At 44.4% G+C, this 21,377-nt stretch overlaps 1 protein-coding gene across 1 annotated transcript in view; it reads left to right on the forward strand.

Moving 5' to 3' along the window:
* Nucleotides 1–21,377, forward strand: part of ZFAT (zinc finger and AT-hook domain containing) — an 87,843-nt gene that overhangs the window by 13,353 nt on the left and 53,113 nt on the right. Inside the window, exons 3-6 of the mRNA XM_066623885.1 lie at nt 5,611–5,784; nt 12,475–12,628; nt 14,148–15,586; nt 16,614–16,846. Of these exons, the coding sequence (XP_066479982.1) occupies nt 5,611–5,784; nt 12,475–12,628; nt 14,148–15,586; nt 16,614–16,846 (2,000 nt within the window). The remainder of the gene's footprint in view (nt 1–5,610; nt 5,785–12,474; nt 12,629–14,147; nt 15,587–16,613; nt 16,847–21,377) is intronic.

The following is a 21,377-nucleotide window of genomic DNA, read 5'->3' on the forward strand; positions in this document are numbered from 1 at the left end:
GATTTAAATCGCATAGATCTGGATGCAGGAGGTCAGTTTATTAGTTTGCCAAATCAAAGTGCCAGCTGTTCGAACTGATTGCTTAATGTGCCTTAGCAAGGGAGAGCAGAATAAAGACTATTCATCTCAATCAGGCCGCTGAGAGGAGGCAAACACATCCCCTTCTCTCAGGAAAAAAAAAAAAACAGGTTTGTTTTAGTCATTGTAAGTGGGTCTGGCTTGCTGTTCCCCTCCAAACAGCTTGCGAAAAGGACAGAGGAGAAAGTAAGACATCCAGTTTGCTGGAAACCAGACACTCACTATAAAGTGAGTCAGGTGCATTCACTTCAGAAGACCGACAGTGGCTGTAACTACTAGCTGAGTGACCAGGCTGGCTCATGGTGGGGTACAGAGAACTTCTGATCAGTTTGACCCATCAATTCAAGTGGATTTTTTCAAATTAATTGATTGTTGTCTACGTTTTGGCTGGTTTCATTATTCAGAAAACTCTAAACACCTTCTTAGAACATTAAGTTGAAATCTGACAACGTATTGAACCTAGTGATAAGTTCTCTCATAATCAGAACATTGGTGCTTTTGGTTCAGAATACTTTGACTAGAAGTAGCTCTACAAATGCCTTTCCCATCATTTGCTACCTGAAATCCTTTTAACCAGAGATACTAGAGACTGAATATGGACCAATGTAAGAGAGACTAATCACTGTCAATAAAATAATTAGCAAAAAAAAAAAAAAATCATTTTTACCATTGTTACTGGCTAACCCATTTAAAATTTCAAAAATTTATGAACATTAGCCATTCATCCTTAAAACTGTACATGTTAGATCTAGTCTGACTGATGGGCAGAGAAGCAAAAGTAGAAGATATGAGAGAAATCTGAAATGGTAAGATTATCAATCTGATAATGCCTGCATCCTCCCCAAATCTCTTGAGTGCATTGCAGTTGCTATGAGATCAACAGCATAATCCTAAGGGTGCTGTCACGGCCTTGGCTGAGTCCCAACAGCACGTTTTGGCTGCAAGAGGTCTCTGTGGGATAAGGGGACATTTGTCCTCTTGCCTTGGTAAGTCCCATCAGCTGCTATAGGTCAGCTTGTACCTGCACCAGTGATTTTTTTTTTTTTTTCATATTCTCTTGGCTTTTATATTATCCCTTCCCCCAATCAATCTCTTTTGGTATGTTGTCGAAATATGTTCCAAGGCCATGATCATTTTATATACCTCTTTTCTGTACTTTCTGTAGAACTATGTAAAATTACATTGCTAATTATAAAATTTTATCAAAGACATTGATCACTGGATTTTGGCTTTTATGTGTTGGCCTTTATGTTCATCATCCACATTTGAATATAGTAGTCCAGATGGCTGTCCAGGGAAACTGGAGGCAGATCCAATATGCTAGATGGGCAGGGAGGCCAGTTGTACCTTTGTTCCTGCATATGCAATCAGATCAGGGGAGAAATATCATCCAATGCATGTGTAAAAAGAGTTTTAATGTCTCATAAGTTACCCAGAAGCTTATCTCATAAGTTACCTCATAAGTTACCCAGAACTGAAAAAAAGAAAGATTTTTATAGTGTAGAACAGTGTTTCACAAACTGTGGGTTGGGACCCACCAGGTGGGTCACGAGCCAGTTTCAGGTGGGTCCCTGTTCATTTCAATATTTTATTTTTAATATGTTAAGCTTGATGCTCCCATGGTATGTGACTACATTTGGGGAAATGTTACAGGTCTGTATTTTTAACAGGTTGCTATGTATATGCTTTTAACAATGATAGTCAATGAGATTTACTCCTGGGTAAATGTAGGTAGGATTGCAGCCTAGGATTGTTCAAAATTTTCCTGGCTGAGGATGTCACTTCTGGCTATCACTTCCAGTGGGTCCTGATAGATTCACATTCTAAAAAGTGGGTCCTGGTGCTAAAAGTTTGAGAACCACTGGTGTAGAATGTTAATGATAGCTCCAAATGGAGCAGACTTTGGACTGGGGTCTCATGACTGCCATTAACTGTTCTAGCCTCACTTTATCAGTTGTAGTTCTTGTATTTGGCCAGTTGTCTGTGCTTGCAAAGAACATAAGAGTCCCAGGATTCTTGTCTAGGGACAGTAGTTCAGGATAGACAATAGCTGACAATGATCTAGTGCAGGGGTGCCCAAACCCCAGCCCTTGGGCCACATGCAGCCCTTGAGGACTCCCAGTGTGGCCCGCAGGGAGCCCCCAGTCTCCAATGAGCCCCTGGCCCTCCAGAGACTTAAGAACATAAGAACATAAGAACATAAGAACAGCCCCACTGGATCAGGCCATAGGCCCATCTAGTCCAGCTTCCTGTATCTCACAGCGGCCCACCAAATGCCCCAGGGAGCACACCAGATAACAAGAGACCTCATCCTGGTGCTCTCCCCTACATCTGGCATTCTGACTTAACCCATTCCTAAAATCAGGAGGTTGCGCATACACATCATGGCTTGTACCCCATAATGGATTTTTCCTCCAGAAACTCGTCCAATCCCCTTTTAAAGGCGTCTAGGCTAGACGCCAGCACCACATCCTGTGGCAAGGAGTTCCACAGACCGACCACGCGCTGAGTAAAGAAATATTTTCTTTTGTCTGTCCTAACCCGCCCAACACTCAATTTTAGTGGATGTCCCCTGGTTCTGGTATTATGTGAGAGTGTAAAGAGCGTCTCCCTATCCACTCTGTCCATCCCCTGCATAATTTTGTATGTCTCAATCATGTCCCCCCTCAAGCGTCTCTTTTCTAGGCTGAAGAGGCCCAAACGCCGTAGCCTTTCTTCATAAGGAAGGTGCCCCAGCCCCGTAATCATCTTAGTCGCTCTCTTTTGCACCTTTTCCATTTCCACTATGTCTTTTTTGAGATGCGGCGACCAGAACTGGACACAATACTCCAGGTGTGGCCTTACCATAGATTTGTACAACGGCATTATAATACTAACCGTTTTGTTCTCAATACCCTTCCTAATGATCCCAAGCATAGAATTGGCCTTCTTCACTGCTGCCGCACATTGGGTCGACACTTTCATCGACCTGTCCACCACCACCCCAAGATCTCTCTCCTGATCTGTCACAGACAGCTCAGAACCCATCAGCCTATATCTAAAGTTTTGATTTTTTGCCCCAATGTGCATGACTTTACACTTACTGACATTGAAGCGCATCTGCCATTTTGCTGCCCATTCTGCCAGTCTGGAGAGATCCTTCTGGAGCTCCTCACAATCACTTCTGATCTTTACCACTCGGAAAAGTTTGGTGTCGTCTGCAAACTTAGCCACTTCACTGCTCAACCCTGTCTCCAGGTCATTTATGAAGAGGTTGAAAAGCACCGGTCCCAGGACAGATCCTTGGGGCACACCGCTTTTCACCTCTCTCCACTGTGAAAATTGCCCATTGACACCCACTCTCTGCTTCCTGGCCTCCAACCAGTTCTCAATCCACGAGAGGACCTGTCCTCTAATTCCCTGACTGTGGAGTTTTTTCAGTAGCCTTTGGTGAGGGACCGTGTCAAACGCCTTCTGAAAGTCCAGATATATAATGTCCACGGGTTCTCCTGCATCCACATGCCTGTTGACCTTTTCAAAGAATTCTATAAGGTTTGTGAGGCAAGACTTACCCTTACAGAAGCCATGCTGACTCTCCCTCAGCAAGGCCTGTTCGTCTATGTGTTTTGAGATCCTATCTTTGATGAGGCATTCCACCATCTTACCCGGTATGGATGTTAGGCTGACCGGCCTATAGTTTCCCGGGTCCCCCCTCTTTCCCTTTTTAAAAATAGGCGTGACATTTGCTATCCTCCAATCTTCTGGCACCGTGGCCGTTTTGAGGGACAAGTTGCATACCTTAGTCAAGAGATCTGCAACTTCATTCTTCAATTCCTTAATAACCCTTGGGTGTATGCCATCAGGGCCCGGTGACTTATTGATCTTTAATTTATCAATGAGGTCTGAAACATCTTCTCTTTTAACCTCTATCTGACTTAACTCCTCGGTTAGGAGGGGCCGTTCGGGCAGCGGTATCTGCCCGAGGTCTTCTGCCGTGAAGACAGATGCAAAGAACTCATTTAATTTCTCTGCCATCTCTAAGTCTCCTTTTATCTCCCCTTTCCCTCCCTCACCATCCAGAGGGCCAACCGCTTCTCTGGCGGGTTTCCTGCTTCTAACATATTTGAAGAAGCTTTTATTATTCCCCTTAATGTTGCTGGCCATGCGTTCCTCATAGTCTTATTGATCTTTAATTTATCAATGAGGTCTGAAACATCTTCTCTTTTAACCTCTATCTGACTTAACTCCTCGGTTAGGAGGGGCCGTTCGGGCAGCGGTATCTGCCCGAGGTCTTCTGCCGTGGAGCCTGCACTGGCCTGATGCAACTGCTCTCAGCATGACGGCCAACTGTTTGACCTCTCGCATGAGCTGTGGGATGAGGGCTCCCTCCACTGCTTGCTGTTTCACGTCTATGATGCAGTACCGGCAGCAAAGGAAAGGCTGGCCTTGTTTTGTGCAAGGTCTTTTATAGGCCGTGAGCTATTGCAAGACCTTCATTCATTCATATAAGTTGCATCTCTAATGTATTCATTTATGTCAACTTATATAAATTCAAAATTTAAATGTAAATTAATTCTTTTTTCCCCAGTGTCAGAGACACTGTCAGTGTCAGAGAGCTGAGTGTCTGAGAGCAGAGTGTCAGAAACAGTGTCAGAGAGCTGATGTGGCCCTCCTGCCAAAAACTTTGGACACCCCTGATCTAGTGAAACATAACAGGAAACGATGGTTTCCTGATAAGAGAACAAACTTTGGGAAGCCATGAAAGTGAAAACTTGAACTTTTGATGTAAACTGCACCACAGTTTTTCATTGGTATGAACTTGATTCAAGCCATAGTTAAGTAATAAAACACAATCTGAAACCATGGTTTTATCTTGGTTTGTTTTATCTAACTGTTCCCCAGGTTCATATATAATGGGAAGTTGTGGTTTAATTCAAACTGAAATTGGAAGCTTTCACTCTCCTTTCATATGAGAAGAAACCGATGAGAAAGGAGGGAGAAGTGCACAAGCCTGTGGCTGCTAAATCTCATTCTTGCAATGGGGAACCATAGTTTCCTGTTATGTCTGAATTGGGCCACTGTGTGTGATATATAATGGGAGGGGCCTGCTGCCCAGATGTGAGGTGGCTGCTGTAGGCCAGCATCAGTGTGGTTGTTGCCAGTTCCTCTGTCTCCCACAATAGCCCTCTTTTTATTCATGCACTCAACACTACTTTTAATGTAATTCACATGGCATGTCCCATCTTTTGCAAACAGCACCATCTTGTCGATTCACATGTGGTATTGTTACCCCCTTGCTTCCTTGGCTTGCAGTCTTTGATTTAAACTTCCTTTTGTCCCAGAATATTTTCCCTTCTCTTGACTTTGGCATTAGAGCAGTTGGCCCCATCCCTTGGTACAAGGCACAGAGGCCTTTTCTAACTTCTACAAGTTGGGTTCCTTCTCAGCAAAAGAATGGAATACCTTGCCAATGTATTGATGATCTATGCTGCTGCACAAAAGGAGAAGATACATTATCATCTTTTTACATTATTTTTGATGTTTGCTCTTTAGGTAATGATTCTGACGTTGACCTTGACAGGAGGGAAGATGAGCGAGAAAAAGCACCAAAGAGGCAACGACAACAGAGAAATGAGAAGAACTCTTCAGCAAAGGAAGAAGATCAGGTCTCAGGAGCGAAAAATCCTATTATAAGCGTGGTTTTGACAGCCCATGAAGCTATTCCAGGTATCCAAAACAGGTCACTTGTATGAAAGGAATGCGGCTGCTGTAGAAGTTCATTAAAAGATGATGAACATCTCCAAATGTTTGTGAACTGAAGCAGCTTCCCTTATTCCCCTTATCTTACTCTGACTCCTTTCAGAGAGCAGCCTTTAGCTACACCTAGGCCACCTTGGGGCTCCCCATGGTTTTGCCAGTGATCCCTGGAGACCTAGAACTCCCCCCCCACCAGTGCCACGGCAGATCGGGCAGAGATGTACATTTACCATAATTTTTTTTTTTGCATGTAGCTACATAATGAGGAAGTGCAGGAGTTTCTGCATTGCTGTGATGGACAGGGGATGTGATCAGTACAGAATCAGAAGGATGCTGTAGAAACTTGAAAATCTTGGTTTTTGTTTTCCTAGTTATTAGGAATCTGGAAATGAAAGATGCAGGAAAAATGTGTGTGAGAGAGAGAGAGAAAGAGAGAGTGCAATCCTGAGCACCCCTTTGGTTGACGCAAGTTACTTGCGCTGGCCCAAGAGTGTTGCAAATGTGCTATCAGGCACATTTGTGCCTCCTTGTGAGTTGGGGAGGCTAGTGCAAGGACACGCACCAGCCTCCCCATGCCAGAGCGAACTCTGGGACCGGTAAGTTCACGCTGGCTGAGTTGGGCCGGTGCGGGAGTCTGGGGAGGGTGGAGGAAGGGCGGAACGGAGCCATTCCAGGGTGAGGGGAGGGCATGCAGGCCTGTGGGTGGGCTGGGGCCAAGTGGTGGGTGGGACCAGGATCTGGCACTTGAACCAGATCCTAACCCCACTTCCAGGTGACCCGGCTCAGCGTCACGCTGCTCAGATCTTATTTACTCTTCTTTAGGGGGGGTACAGAAGAGTATATATGCTGTTTGAGAAAAAGTAGGCCCTAAATGGAGGTGACTCCAGGCATGATAGCCCCAGGGTAACAAGACCCAGATGTATTTAAATACAGATCCCTAGAACCTAACTTATACTTAACTAAGGGCTTAGTGTATAGTAGTATAGCATAAAATAAATTGTTACTCGTATTTGTATTTTGCAATTCTTCAGGGAACTCAGAGTGATCCCCAGGGCAGATCTCAAACACGAGGAAGTACGAGGCTGTCGCACGTTCCCCTCCTTCCCCGGCTACAAGCATATGTTAATTCTATGTAGTCCCAGAATTCAGTAACCTGTACAGATCTTGCATGATAACATCCCTTCCCAATCCTAAATGAGTAATTGTCGGGGTTCCCCTTCTCCCACAAGTCCCCAGCTTACCCAGGGAGAAGGCTTCTGAGCCAGAGGATCAGGGAGGAAGCCGGTGGAACATGGGGCCACCTCCCCATAGGCTGCCTGGGCACTTTTGTGGGCGGCAAGGCACAGCAGAGGAACACTGCATGCCGAACCTCCACTTTGCCCCCCGCCTTGGAGGAGGGAGGGGGGAGACAGGACGCAGGCCATTTGGCTGCTGGGCAACCGCCCCTCCCCTGCCTTGGGGGGGAAGGGGAGCACTCCCTCGCCCAACCAGCCGGGACCTGCCTTGTCGGGCAGGGCACCTGGCTGTGACATCAGGAGCCCACATCTGGACCTCCCTGAGTCGTCTGCAGAGCTGCAGGACCCAGGTGGGCAGGTCCAACCCACCCCCCAAAGGCAGAGACCAGAGCGGAGGCAGCAGCCTTCCCAGCCCTCTCAGGAACAACCCTGGCAGCTCCAGGTGAGAGGAGGTGGGATGGAAACAGAGAGAGGAAGGGGAGGAGTTGTGTTAATCCCAGGGGAGGGCAGTCCCAGAGACAGGCCCTTTTTGTACCATCCCTGTGAGGGAAGGGGAGGGGTCTGCCCTACATAAACCTGGAGGCCAGGGATGACAAGGCAGTTGGGAGTCAGAAGAGCAGGCAGGAGGATCTGCTGCTAGCAGCCCCTACTCCTGACTGGCAAATGCTGCCAACCCAAAGAGGGGGAACCGGGTGACACAACCCCCCCTTCTTCTGGTGAACTGTTCTGAGGCCTCCACAAGGGGGTCCCCCTCGGAAAAGTTGAGCGGGCCCTCCCCTCCCCCCACAGGGAGGCCTCACAGTAATAATTGCAAATTTGGCCAAAAGACTTTTGAGATGTGGTAGAGAGACAAAAGACAAAGTACATTGCCTTAACAACAACTCCTTGTGCTGTTATTAGGCCTTTGAGAGGTCTGAGAAACAGGCATATTGTATTCTACCCCCCTCCCCTCCCCTCTGCTTGCCCCATGCAGTGTTATGTTTCAGATTGTTGGTCTGAATGGCAGTGAGAGATAGGAGTAGCCTGATTCTTCATCTTTGCATGTCTCAGAATGAGTGCCTAATGATAATTTCCTATCTGTCTCACTTGTCCTCACTGACTTCCTTGATGGTGTGTCTAGAGATTTTTAGGCTGTTTTTTTTTTCCTCTTTATACAAGTACCTAAAGACATTGCTTAAATAAATTACTTGCCCTAGAGAGTTTCACCAGGTGAAAACAGGGTTTATTTTATGCAGCCTGCTGTTGGCATATATACTAAAATCATGCATTTTTCTTCTGACTACACTAGATTTGTCAGGAAGTTGAACAGAAAAAAGCAGGTTCATATTGTTTAAGCAGCAGGATTTTTATTAACAGTCAGTGGCAACCTTTCTTCTGAGATGAATGCACAAATGCTCCTTTATTCTTCAGATGTTCTGTAATAAAACCTTAATAGAAGATGCCATGTAAGATTTTTTATGAATTGAAGGAATGGAGAGTAAAAAGTCAGAGTATTAGTAGACTTCTTCCCAGGATATTGAGAGTGGTATACTATGCAGACAGAATGTCTCAATTAAAAAAAAAGAAAAGTGCTAGATGCTTACTCAGCTTCTATAGTAGCTGTTCAGTACACTTTCATTTTCTGCAACTAGCAATGCTATCCTGTATAGTTTACACAGAAGTAAGTCCCACTATAGTCACACCCCATTCCGAACCAAAGTTTTCCATTGCAATACAGCAGTACCCGTGCAGCCTCTTCTGCATCCAGCTTGGGAATTGAAGCTGCTGGAGGTCTCCCTGACGGAAGACAACATTCATCCCCATCCCCTAGGGCAGGGGTCTCCAAACTTTTTGCCAGAGGGCTTCATCAAATATCTGGCACAGTGTAGAGGGCCAGAAAAAAAAATTTAAATATAAAATTTATATAAATAAATTAGAGATGGAACTTAGATGAGTGAATAAATGAATGAATGGGCTCATTCAATCTCTCTGGCCCTTAGAACACCCTCCAGATGCAATAAGAGCATAGCTCCAATCATGTTCGGTCAATTGGGCCAGTGGCTTTGAGGGGACACAAGGCTGGCTGCGGGCTAGATAGAGGCTCACCGTGGGCCGCATCTGTCCCCTGGGCCAGGGTTTGGAGACCCCTGCCCTAGGGTAAGCTTCAGCATCCATGTGGCTACTAGCAAAATCACACTAGCAAAATCAGTGACACAAGTCCAAGCAGCCCCATGTCAGGAACTCAGGCCAGGGAAGGGAAATAGGATATGGCAGAAGCAGTGGCAGTCCTGGGAGTTTTCCACTAGGGGCCACCTCCTTGTTTGCCCCCCCCATCTGAAAGTAATTGCAGTGACGCCCTCATCACCACAGTTGCTTCAAAGTCACCTTCTCCTTTCCTCCTTATGAAGAAAATGGGGGGAGGGAGGATGTGGCTCAGACGCAGGTAGAACTTTTCACTCTACTCCCATTGGAGCTTGAAGTGGTGCACAGCTCCTTCTGAATAGGAGGAGACGCACACTGCTTCTGTCTGGCCAGTTTCCCAGCTGTTCTGAGGGCCACCCTCCTCTTCTTCTCCTTTTTTAAGGCGAGGATTGCAGGGCAATCCTCAGACACAGTTGACAGCCGCAACTAGAGTGGCTGCAGGGGAGCAGCCATTCTAGGCGCTGTTTACTCTTTAAAGAAAGAGAGGAAGTAGAGGGTGGTTCTCAGATTGACGCAGAACTGCACCAACAGTGGCTGTGCGGTTCCCAACTGCTCAAAAAACCAGTAGGAGAGAGTGGGTTGCAGTTCCGTTCCCCAGATGCCAAACTGGCCCACCTCACCCCAGCACTGCCTGTTCTAGTGGCTGTCTGCTGGTATTCATTTGTATCTTTTTAGATTGTGAGCCCTTTTGGGACAGGGAGCCATTTAGTTATGTTATTTGATTTTTCTCTGTAAACCGCTTTGTGAACTTTTAGTTGAAAAGCGGTATATAAATACTGTTAATAATAATAATAATAATTAATAATAACTACCTGGTGCCAGGGCCATTTGCAGCCCTTGCCCCCACCTAGGTACTGCCACTGGGCAGCCAATGTAATTTATATTATGTGGATTTCCACCAGAGCAGAAACATGCAGATGCATATCTCTGGCTTAATTTAGGGTTCTCTTACTGTGGTTGTCACCTATAGCTGGTGCTGATAGCATTGTGCTTCTCCTTGTCAGAGCTGTTACTTTGGATTCATGCCAGGATTATATAGTTCCAGAGTTGTGTGAGTGCACAATAGTCCAACCTTACAAAGCTTCCTCCCCCTTGGTATGCAACATAGGGCTGCAGACAAGCAAACATATTTATCTTTATGAACAGTTTTGTTCAGGTCTGTCATATATGGAAGGAAAAGACAAACGTCACTGCCTTTAGGAGCATCGGAATGAAGGAAATGGTGCAAAGGAAATCCCATAACTTTGCAGAATACCATGTGGATAACTTGCAGGAAAGAGAAAGCTTTAGACTCTGCTTGTATTCTGGTTCTAGCATGTTAACCTCAGGAAAGGGCTTGTAACTCTGTGGCTGAGCATATGTTTTGCATGCAGAAGGTGAACTGATTGTCTGCCTTAGACTAAAGCAACTTCCTATGTTACCACCTTGAGATTAAAATCTGGTTATGAAAAGGAATTTGCAGTTTTGATAGGCAAATTGTCTTTGATCGCTCCATCTCCAGTGCCCTCAGTCGTATTCCCTCCCTTCCCCATCTTCACCGTTTATTTAGTTCCCCTCCATAGCAGAAGCCATCAGCAGTTCCATATCCTCTTTTAACGCAATTCAGTCCAGTCCTTCTGTTGAGATTGATGGTTTTTCTTTCCTATTCCAAAGTCAACCAGGTATCCTACAACCATTTTAAAAAATCTACCTTTAACTTTTTAAAATTCAATTTTAAAATCTAAAATAAAAATGTACTTTCTTAAAAGACGTGAACAGTGGATAGAAAGAGAGAACATCACTAGCTATCTACTTTCCCCTTAGTTCTAATCCTTACCTTTGAGGTCAGAGGTGCAGGTATAGTGTTAAATGAATGGGTATAAATTACATGATGGGCAAGCAGGGAAGAAAGTGATCAGTGATGAGGGTGTGTTAAGCCTATATATCAGTTGGAAGGACTGCATCCTCCGTTGTTTATTAAATAACTCTTCTGTTCTAGCCTTAAATGTCAGCTTTATCTTTTTTTGCCAGGTATTCTGCCTTTATCACTGTGTCTTCGTAATTGTTTGCCCTTCATTTCTGTTCACTCCATTTATGCAGTGTAGAAGAAAGGAAGCTATTGTGGCCTTTCTAGATAAGCCCCTAATTTTATAAATTGAAATGTGATGCAATCATGATATAACCCACTGGGAAGGGTGGTGTTAGTGATGGAAACTAGTTGCCAGTGAAGGGAGGTAAGCTGTTATTTTGGCTCAGCTTCATGTTAACTTTGTCGGTCTGTGTTCCTGAACCCAAGCAGAGCACAGTAGTGCCAGCGTGAGAGCACTCATAAAGGGAGACTCTCTGGTTGGGGGAGAGAAATGCCCCTCCTCTGTATTCTGGTTCTCTCTGCAGACTCTGCTGAAGCAGTTGGGTTTGCTTCTGGGCTCAGAGCTTAGCTAGGGAAGAAAAATGTTGGTGTGTGTGTGTGTGGGGGGGGATTTCTTGAATAGTATCAGTAGTCAGAGAAAAGATTAAACATTCCCACTTGCCAGTTGTTCCCTATGCAGTCTCCCTCACTCCATTAGCATAACAAGGGAAACATGGGAGTTAGGAAACTCCTGTTTTTCTCATAATGTATAATTCTGCCCTTAGGCAAGGGCGACCTTTCACAAGTGCTGCAATTTTGAGGGCTAACGCGAGCAAACTAGATCTTTGTAGAGCAGTGGTTCTCACACATTTAGCACCGGGACCCATTTTTTAGAATGAGAATCTGTCAGGACCCACCGGAAGTGATGTCATGATTAGAAGTGACATCAACAAGCAGGAAAATTTTTAACAATCCTAGGCTGCAATCCTACCCACACTTACCCAGGAGTAAGTCCCATTTACTATCATTGTTAAAAGTATATACAGAATAGCCCGTTAAAGGTACAGGTCTGTAACATTTCCTCAGATGCAGTTACATACCATGGTAGCATTAAGTCTAATATATTTAAAAATAAAATATTGAAATGAAATGAAAATCAACCACCTGAAATTGGCTCGTGACCCACCTAGTGGGTTCCAACCCACAGTTTGAGAAACACTGTTGTAGAGCTTTCCTGCTTTTAAATATGCATGATAGTAGACCAACCAACAATCAATCACTTACATATTTCATTCAGCAATTAGTCAATCAATATTTCTGTTGCTTATGGCATTCTATCACCTGGTCCTTGAATATATGCATCATAGTGCAGTTGCTATTTTTAAAATTACTTGTGTGCTTTTGTTTTCCTTTCAGGAGCTACAAAGATAGTTCCAGTTGAGGCTACTTTTCCAGAAACAGAACCACCAACCAACCCGGAGTCTACTGCTTCAGACTCATCCCAGCGAAGAGGGTATCAGGAGTATGCCATTCAGCAAACTCCTTATGAACAACCAATGAAATCAAGCCGGTAACTTTCATTTGTCAAATAAGTTCTATTTCAGTCCAGGCAGGAATGTTAAACAACTAAAAAGTAGTGAGGGGAATCTTGTTGTTGGCATCCTTCAGTCTCGGAAGACTATGGTGTCACGCTCTGAATGGTGGTTCTGGAACAGAGTGTCCTCTCCAGTGCGCGAAGCCTGGGTAAAGTAGGTATGGAGGATAGGCTGTGACCCATGCAGCAAATCCCCCCTCTCCACGTCGCTGAAATGGTCCAATGGAAAGGCAGAGGCCAATACAGTTGGTTCCAGTGGCGTCGCAGGAGTTGCCAGAACGTGACTGTGTTCAGCCATGAACTGCCTCAGGGACTCCGGCTCCGGATTTTGCCTCGAGGTTGATTCCTGAAGCCTTTTCCATAACTGGATGTAGCCACAAGGCAGTGGAGGTTTGGGATCAGAGTTTTCCTTCTCTCAGATGAGCTGCCTTCCCAGGCTGATGAGTCCCATCTACCCGGTGGCTGTTTAGTCGCCTCTTAAGACAAGTACAGCCAAACTGAGGGCCTATTCTTATCCCCAGCCCCCAGGGGAAATCAAACAACCGAAAACTGGTTTTCCAGATGGTTGTTCTGGGAGTAGCATTGACTCCAGTATATACAAAAGGGTACTTCAAAATATTGAACATTTTGAGTCACACCAAGTGTGTTCCACCAATCACTTTTCTGGAACTTTTATTATGGAAGCTAGGTATCAAATTCAGTGGATGGGTTCATGTGGAACAATTGTTCGAGTTATTAATTTGTTTGAGGTAGGGCAGTTTGAGGACAGTCTCTGGGGACGTAATCTACAGGTAGAGGGGATGGTTCAGGCAAGAGAGTGAAAGGGAGACCAAGGCAGGAGAGAAAGTTAGTGAGCTGAAGTGGGGAAGTCTGTCATCACTCAGTGTTGCATTAGTCCATATATGGACTAATTGATTCAGGAAGGATTGCATAGGATTTGCAGTTGATCATAGGAGAGAAATAGTGATCACTCCATGTAGCCATTATCTTAGGATCTTTTTTGTCTGTGTATATTTCTCCTCTAAGCACTTGTTCAGGTGCAAGCTCCTTTTCAGTGTTGGTTTCATCCCAGATCAGTGGTAGCATTTGAAGAACATTTATCGTAGACATCGCGTAATAATATTTTCACAACCATTAAGGTTGAAAATATGGTGTATGTGCCTTTCTTAAAAATTATATTGGTGTTGCTGCTGTTAAGATTCCACTTAATATCCCCAAGTAAAACACTGTTGATCTCAACCCAGAAGTTGCTGAGTGCCCTCTGGTTTCCAAGAAACAGCAAAAGGCTTCCTTATCCATTCCTCTCTGAGGAAGGATACAGAGCAAAACGGAACAGAAAGTGTTTCCTTCCCCCAACTGATGGTTCAGCAGAGATAGGAAGAATGGGCATCTGTACATAGTGATGTTCAGCAATAGTGTTGCAGCCAATTGGTAGATGTTCACATACCTGTTTTTGTGTTGTAAATGATTCATGTCTTGTTTCTTTTCTTCTTAGGTTAGGAGCAACTCAGTTAAAAATATTTACCTGTGAATACTGCAACAAGCTTTTCAAATTTAAGCACTCTCTTCAGGCCCACTTGAGGATCCACACCAATGAGAAGCCCTACAAATGCTCCTTCTGCAGCTATGCCAGTGCCATTAAAGCCAACCTGAATGTTCACCTGCGGAAGCACACAGGAGAGAAGTTTGCTTGTGACTATTGCCCTTTCACCTGCCTGAGCAAAGGCCACCTGAAGGTTCACGTGGAGCGAGTCCACAAGAAAATCAAGCAGCACTGCCGCTTCTGCAAGAAGAAATACTCAGATGTCAAGAACCTAATCAAGCACATCAAGGAGGCACATGACTTGGAAGACAAGAAAGTGAAAGACGTGTTTGACGAGCTCCGCTTGATGACCCGGGAAGGCAAGAGGCAGCTGCTTTATGATTGTCACATCTGTGAGCGCAAGTTCAAAAACGAACTGGATCGTGACAGGCATATGCTTGTCCATGGGGACGAGAGGCCCTTTGCATGCGAACTGTGTGGCCACGGAGCCACCAAGTACCAAGCGCTGGAGCTTCACGTCCGAAAGCACCCGTTTGTATACGTGTGCTCCAAGTGCTCAAAAAAATTTGTCAGCTCTATCAGGCTCCGCTCACATATCAAAGAAGTACATGGGGACTTGCCAGAAATTTCTGTTTTTAACAGTTCCATCAATCAGAGCTTTTGCCTGCTTGAGCCAGGAGGGGATATCCAACAGGAAGCCCTTGGAGAACAGTTGTCTCAGACTGCAGCTGAACTCTCACTCTTAAACTCTAAGGCGCTTTGTATACTCAAGAAGCCTGTTTGCATAGGGGAATTGAGTGCCACAGAGGGAAGCTTCAATGATACCTCTGATGGCAACCTAGAAATGTCTACAGCCTCTCCTTTAGAATGTGAAAACCCTCCAGTTGCAACAGATCCACCAAGCCAGCCACTAACAGAATTTGTATCCCCAGACTTGCATACACCTGATGCTTCTGATGGTTTTCTGATGAAAAATGCATCTTCTGGTTCAGAGGAAGTAAAATCCCTTACTGGAAAGGAAGACCATCCAGCAAATGTGCAAGGTGAAGTAATTCAGCTTTCAAATAATGGAAGCTCTGAAATAAATCAGAATCACCAAGAGCCACAGTGCAGTCCTGATGTTGAAGAAAAGAGCCAAACCATCTGTCCTAATGAGCAGGAAGTGGATGAATCAGCAGTTGAAAAGGTAGATTCCTCTGCTCCACTTCCTGTTCTAGATTCCAATGTAGCTGTTAATGAGAGCTCAGAGTCTTGCACACCATCCTCTGATAGTCGGCCTGGAGTTGCAGCCTTCATGCAGATATTGGACAATTTGCAAAAAAGACAAATGAACACAGCCTTGTGTGAGAAGATCAGAAAGGTGTATGGAGACTTGGAATGTGAATACTGCGGTAAGGAATAGGCATGACCGGGGAGGCAATAAAACTGCATGGAATCTAGTCCCATTTCTTCCTGATTACATGAAGTACAGCTGGAAGGGTTTGGTTGGGGCTATTTACCTTCTGTATCAAGGAAAAGCCTAAGTTCAATTCTTTATTCATATTCACATCAGTAGTGTTGAGGGGGGGCTTCCTTCTTGCCAAAGAAACTGAGCCAAGGCATTTGGACCAAGAGAGCAAAGCAAAGAATTCCGATCAAGAGACAGGCCTTGGCCATATTCCAGTCAAGGCAATTTGGCAAGTCAGCTGAATGTGAAGGAAAGCAGGCAGCTGACCTGGTGAGGCCATGAACCTGGTGAGGCTTGCAGGGCAAAAAAGAGAAGCAGGAACAGGTGAGAACAGGGACATTGAACAGGGTTGATAAACTGCATATCTGAAAAGGGTTTGCAGCATGGACCAGACATCGCCAGGGAGCTGATGTATGAACAGGAAGAGACAAAAAAAATTATGATGTGAAGTGTCGCCATGGGGAATAGAACCAGCAAAGATGCCTGGGCCTAGGAGAGATACTCAGTTCAGTGGAAGATCAGGGTTTCAAGCAGCGATTCCATCCCAGGTCTTGAGTCTATGCTATACTGACCTGTGCTGTACTGGTGTTTGCAGAACTTGTGTTTTCCCAAAGAATTGTATACGTGAGCCAAAGTAAATTGGGTGGAGAAATGTTACTGGAAGCCAAGAGACTGGTAGACCAGCAGAGAACTGAGACTTTATCCCCAGCAGTTGTGTGCTGCAGTGGTTAGTTTAGGGGACTAGCTTCATGTCCAGTCCTATCCCAAAAACCCATGGTGGGTATTGCCGTTTATATACAGTCAACCATCATAACAGTATCTGGGTAGAGTACAGTTTTTCCTAACTTTACTCTTGAGATGGAGTAACGATTTGAGCCCTGCCTCCCAAAACTGACTGGCATTCTGTCTGCTGCACAGTACCTACGCAGAATACACGTGAACCTGCTTAACTTACCTTGTTTTGTTTTCAGGCAAATTATTTTGGTACCAGGTGCATTATGACATGCATGTTCGTACGCACACACGAGAACATCTCTACTACTGCTCCCAGTGCAGCTATTCCTCCATCACCAAAAACTGCCTTAAACGACACGTTATCCAGAAACACAGTAATATTCTGCTGAAATGTCCCAATAAAGACTGTGATTATTCCACCCCAGATAAATATAAGCTTCAAGCACACCTGAAAGTGCATACTGAAATGGTGAGTCTGAATCCTTTGCAGTCCATACAAACCTTTAAAGGGAGGGTGGCAAAGCATGACTTCATGGTTCCTTATCACAAGACATGTGCTGAAGGTGTATGGTTCTAATATTTTCTACTCCCTAAAGTCCTCCATCCAACTTACAACCCAATAAAGAACAGTGTGCACTGGCTCACCGCTGCCACACACTTTTGCAAACATGCCATAAAGCATGTTTGTAGGACTTGGCACCTGCCCAGCTCTGGAGCTAGTCCAGCCCGAGCATGCACTGGGTAGGCACTGGTCAGAGGCCAGCAGTGTGCCACCCAGTGTTCTGTGCAAAGCGCCAGATGGCAGAGAGGTAAGATGGGGCGTGGGGGGAGGTGTTCCAGGGTGGGGGGGAGGAAGGTTAGAAGGCATGATGGGGGAGGGAGCAGGGCGGAGATGGTGGCAGACCCTGCCAACATATCCTGATCTCCCTCTCACCCTGGGAGACCTGGGTCTCCTTGAATCTGCACCCACTCAACAGCAAGCACAGGTCCAAGGAGACCCATCGGGGCTGCCAAGGGTTTACCTGGAGTAAGGGAGCATAAGCTTTCTTACCCTGAGTAGACCCTACGCTGCTTCCCAGCCCCACTGGATGCAGCAGAAGCCATTTTGACGACGCTGGGTACTGGGAAGCATAGTATTGGACCCTCAGTACCTTCACCTTTGTTGTAATGGGATATGTTTATTGTTTATGTCCTTTCCATGTTGGTTAAAATTGGAAATGTCAAAAACAGAGTTGGGTAAAAGTTGAGACAAAAGGTATAACCAGCCCACTCTGAAAATAAAGGGTAAAAGAGAAATTGGGTGGTGCTTGGACAAGGAGGCGTGATCAAATGTGTGCATGCATGTTTAAGAACAGGGGAAACAATGATGTGTTTGAATGATATAGGGAAGGAACCATTAGAGAGAAAAGGATTGTTCATGTGATGGAGGGAGAAATAATGGCAGCAGAAATAACCTGAAGTTGGGAAAGGCTAGAATGAAGGAGGCATATGGAAAGGCATATGGAAAGGATGAGGACAACAGGGTAATCAACTATGAAGTGAGATGGGGGGGGAGGGAAAATTATATAGATTTTTAAAAATCTCCTTTGCTTCCAGTTTGTGTTTCTTTAGCTTTCCTAAAAGCATGAGTTAAATGTGATGCATCTAATGTTTTCAGATCTTTTCTACGCTGACAGGAGGTAGGCTGTTGGCCAAAATCTCCAGCAGTTAGAATTCCTTTAAAAGAATTGGTAAAGAACAGAATAGTTCACCTCCTACTCTGACTAACTACTGTGGTTTCAGAATCTGCAGGGTGGCTTTTCAGAAAGCAGCAGGGAATTCAAAGCAAAAGGAAGAGATCCATCTATAAATGCACCTAGTCTTGTCTTATTTTTATTAGTATTATTTCACTTGTGTTGGAGGAGGATGTTCCAGTTAAATTTGATTTGCAGAGAAAACCTAAGTTTGTTTTGAGGTTGTGTTCTTCATTCCGTATTTGCAACACAAGGCACTATGTATGGTGTGAATGGTGTGAGTGTCCCACCTTTCCCTTGCCAGGGAAAGTGCCCAAGCCAGCTTACAGAGTTCCATAAAAGACAAACTTTCAATATATAAAACAATAAATAAAACAATTAATAACCTACAGGTTATCTGAGATTTGAAAGCCTAGTACGTCCGCTGGAAATAGCAAGGAAGATTACTGCATCAGCCCTGGGGAGGAGAGAGAAAGCAAGATGAAACCATCAGACCTCTGTCACTGGGAATGAATGCTCCCTCTTTTTTTCTTCCTTTTCCAAAGGCCCAGTCCATGTCAAAAAATGGTAGTGTTTACAACGGACCCATCATATAAGAATTTTTGCTGTGGCCAAAATACCATGTTAGTAATAACTCTTGTAGCAAAGTAACCTGGCAATATTTGCTTTTAAAACTACACTGTTATCTAGTCAGAACCCACACATGATGATGCAGATTGTGAATGGCCTGAACAACAGAGATTCTTGTGGCACCTGAATAAATTGCATGCACTTTTGTGAATGGGTTTCAGAAAGTTTTTTGGAGCACCTGATACAGTAGACTCTTTTCTACCAAAGTTCATGCCTCAGTAAAATGATTAGCCTCTAAAGTGCTGCTGGCCTCCTTGTTTATGCTACAGTACTGTTCTGATATATGTCCCAAGCAGTCTAATCCGTTGATCTTCCTGGTAAACAAGAACCTGGCACTGGTGCTATGCATCATCTCTTCCCATCGTGTCAACCTTTAACTGGTTTAAGCAAGTCAAGTTGTGCACGAGAGACATTTTCATGAAATGACTAGATTCATAGACCTGGAACCACAGAGGCTCAATTAGGCACCCAAAGTCTTCTCCCCCCCCCCCCCTTGAGTTACTTATGCTGCATCGCTCTGGGTTAGGCTGATACTCCACTTTTATGCTAAAGGCTCAGCATAGGACAACATAAGTGTGTGTTATTTTGTGATATCACCCCTTTGGGTTCACAATCAAAGACAAATACAAGGTTGGGATTTAGAAGGAGAAAAGCATTTTTTTTTTAGAAAAATATTTTTTTAGAATATATATATATATATTCTAAAAAAAAAAAGTTCCATATGAAAAGAAAAGAAAGCTAGTACATCAGTGAAGAGACTGCTGGATCTCATTTCCCTGACATGTTAGTTTTCTATGTTCTGGGAAGATCCTTCCCGCCATTTTTTTTAATATGGAGGAGCACTGAGTTTCTTGTAAACTGAAATGACACAGACTAGTAAGATCTGTACTGTGTGGTTCTCCTCATCCTGGGTTTCAGCTCTAAGGTCTCCTCTTGGCATTTCACTTTTTTGTTTTGAAATAATGAGCAGGAAGGTATGTAGAAAATGGCTGCTGATGAGTCTCTTTGTAATCTGGGAGAAGTCTGAAAGCACTTTTCCTGTAAGTCTTAAATCAGTTTTGCTTTAAATGCAAATGTAAAATCTACATCAGCCGAAGCATGCCTTCTATTTCTGTTCCAATCTCTCCTACATTAACAGCATTTGTAAGGAACTCACAAAGCACAAAGTAGTTCAAATGTGCTTTTTACTGTTGAGTATGAAAACACCCTGAAAAGCAGGAACGAAACTGGGGATGGCAGAACTCTCAACTATTTGCTTCCATCACATGAACTCTCCTGCCTGTTTTTTATCTGAGTTTTCAAAATGCAAGGAGGGAGACCTATCACCAATAGTAGACATACTAGTTGCCATGTTGAGATGCATCCCAATGCCGAAGCAATACTTTTTCAGAGCAGAGTGTTGGCAAAAATGTGTAGAAAACCTTTGTACAGCCTTTCCATTGCTCAGATTAGTTTCAGCAGGTTAACAGGCTTTTCTCAGACAGGTAAGGTACAAAGGTAATCAAATATTTTAAGGCAACAGGGAAATAAATGCAGCAATGAAAAGGGAGATGGGGTTGAAAATGTTGCCTCTCAGCCAAAGTGCATAAATGAATCTCACCATTGTTTTCCCCAAACCAGTGTGCTCTGATACCAGACAGCTTTTAGAAGAAGTTTTGTGTGATATTTCCCTACCTAATGTAGGCATGCAGATGTATGCAAGCGTTTGTTGAATAAAGGCCTCATTTTCAAATGTATCAATAAGTAATACAATCGGCTGGTTCTCACTGAGGTGATAAACCTATATCTACTTTATCACTGTATACTGCATTCGCTCACTCAGCTTAAACCCTAATCATAAGTGATTTCAAGGTAGGAAAGGAGGAGGAAATCCTTACGAGGAGAAGGAAGGGTGTAGTGGTGCACTAAAGAGGACACAGGGAAATCAGAAGGGTTTCCCTGGGAGAATAGGGTTTAAAAACTGGAGGCCTTGCTAGTGGAAGGGAAGAGAGAGAGGAAAATAAAAGGAACATACCAGGCAGCACTAGTTGTGGGGGAACAACACCAACTGCTGTTGCCTGCCCGCCCTGTTTGTAGGTTTTGCAGAGGTGCCTGGTTGATTAAAATAGGAAACAGAATGCTGAACTGGTTAGGCTTTCCAGCCGGGATCACCTGTTCTTAGGACTTAATGCTCTTCTGAAGAAGAAAAAAATCTCCCTACACATGGGAAACTAGCAATGTCAGGGTGAAGAGCTAGCCTTTGGGAACCAGCCAGCTATTTCCCAAGCTCAGTTCCTCATTTGTATGTTTAGGCTTGTAAGGAACACAATACAGATCAAGCACTTTCAATGTGCAAAGCACTATGAAAATTATCAGTAGTAGAAAGAATAAAAGTTGCCCTTGCAGTAGTTTTGCCTCTGTTTATGTCTTTCAAGGAGTCTTCAAAGGCATTGAAAAAGCAAGAAATGCATAAAGCACACAGGCTTTGTTACTGTTTTTCTTGCTGAGGGACAAGGTAGGCACTGAGAATGTGACATGGAGTATTGCAAAGGGACCCATTTGAGTCCTTGACAGAGGCTTTGTTGCCGCATCTGACAAGGATTTTCTGACAAGCCTCAATTTGTGATGGGAACTTTCTCTGGGGTTTCCAGTTGATGG

This window comes from Tiliqua scincoides, chromosome 4, assembly GCF_035046505.1.
Source record: "Tiliqua scincoides isolate rTilSci1 chromosome 4, rTilSci1.hap2, whole genome shotgun sequence".
In the NCBI taxonomy this organism is placed as follows: Eukaryota; Metazoa; Chordata; class Lepidosauria; order Squamata; family Scincidae; genus Tiliqua; species Tiliqua scincoides.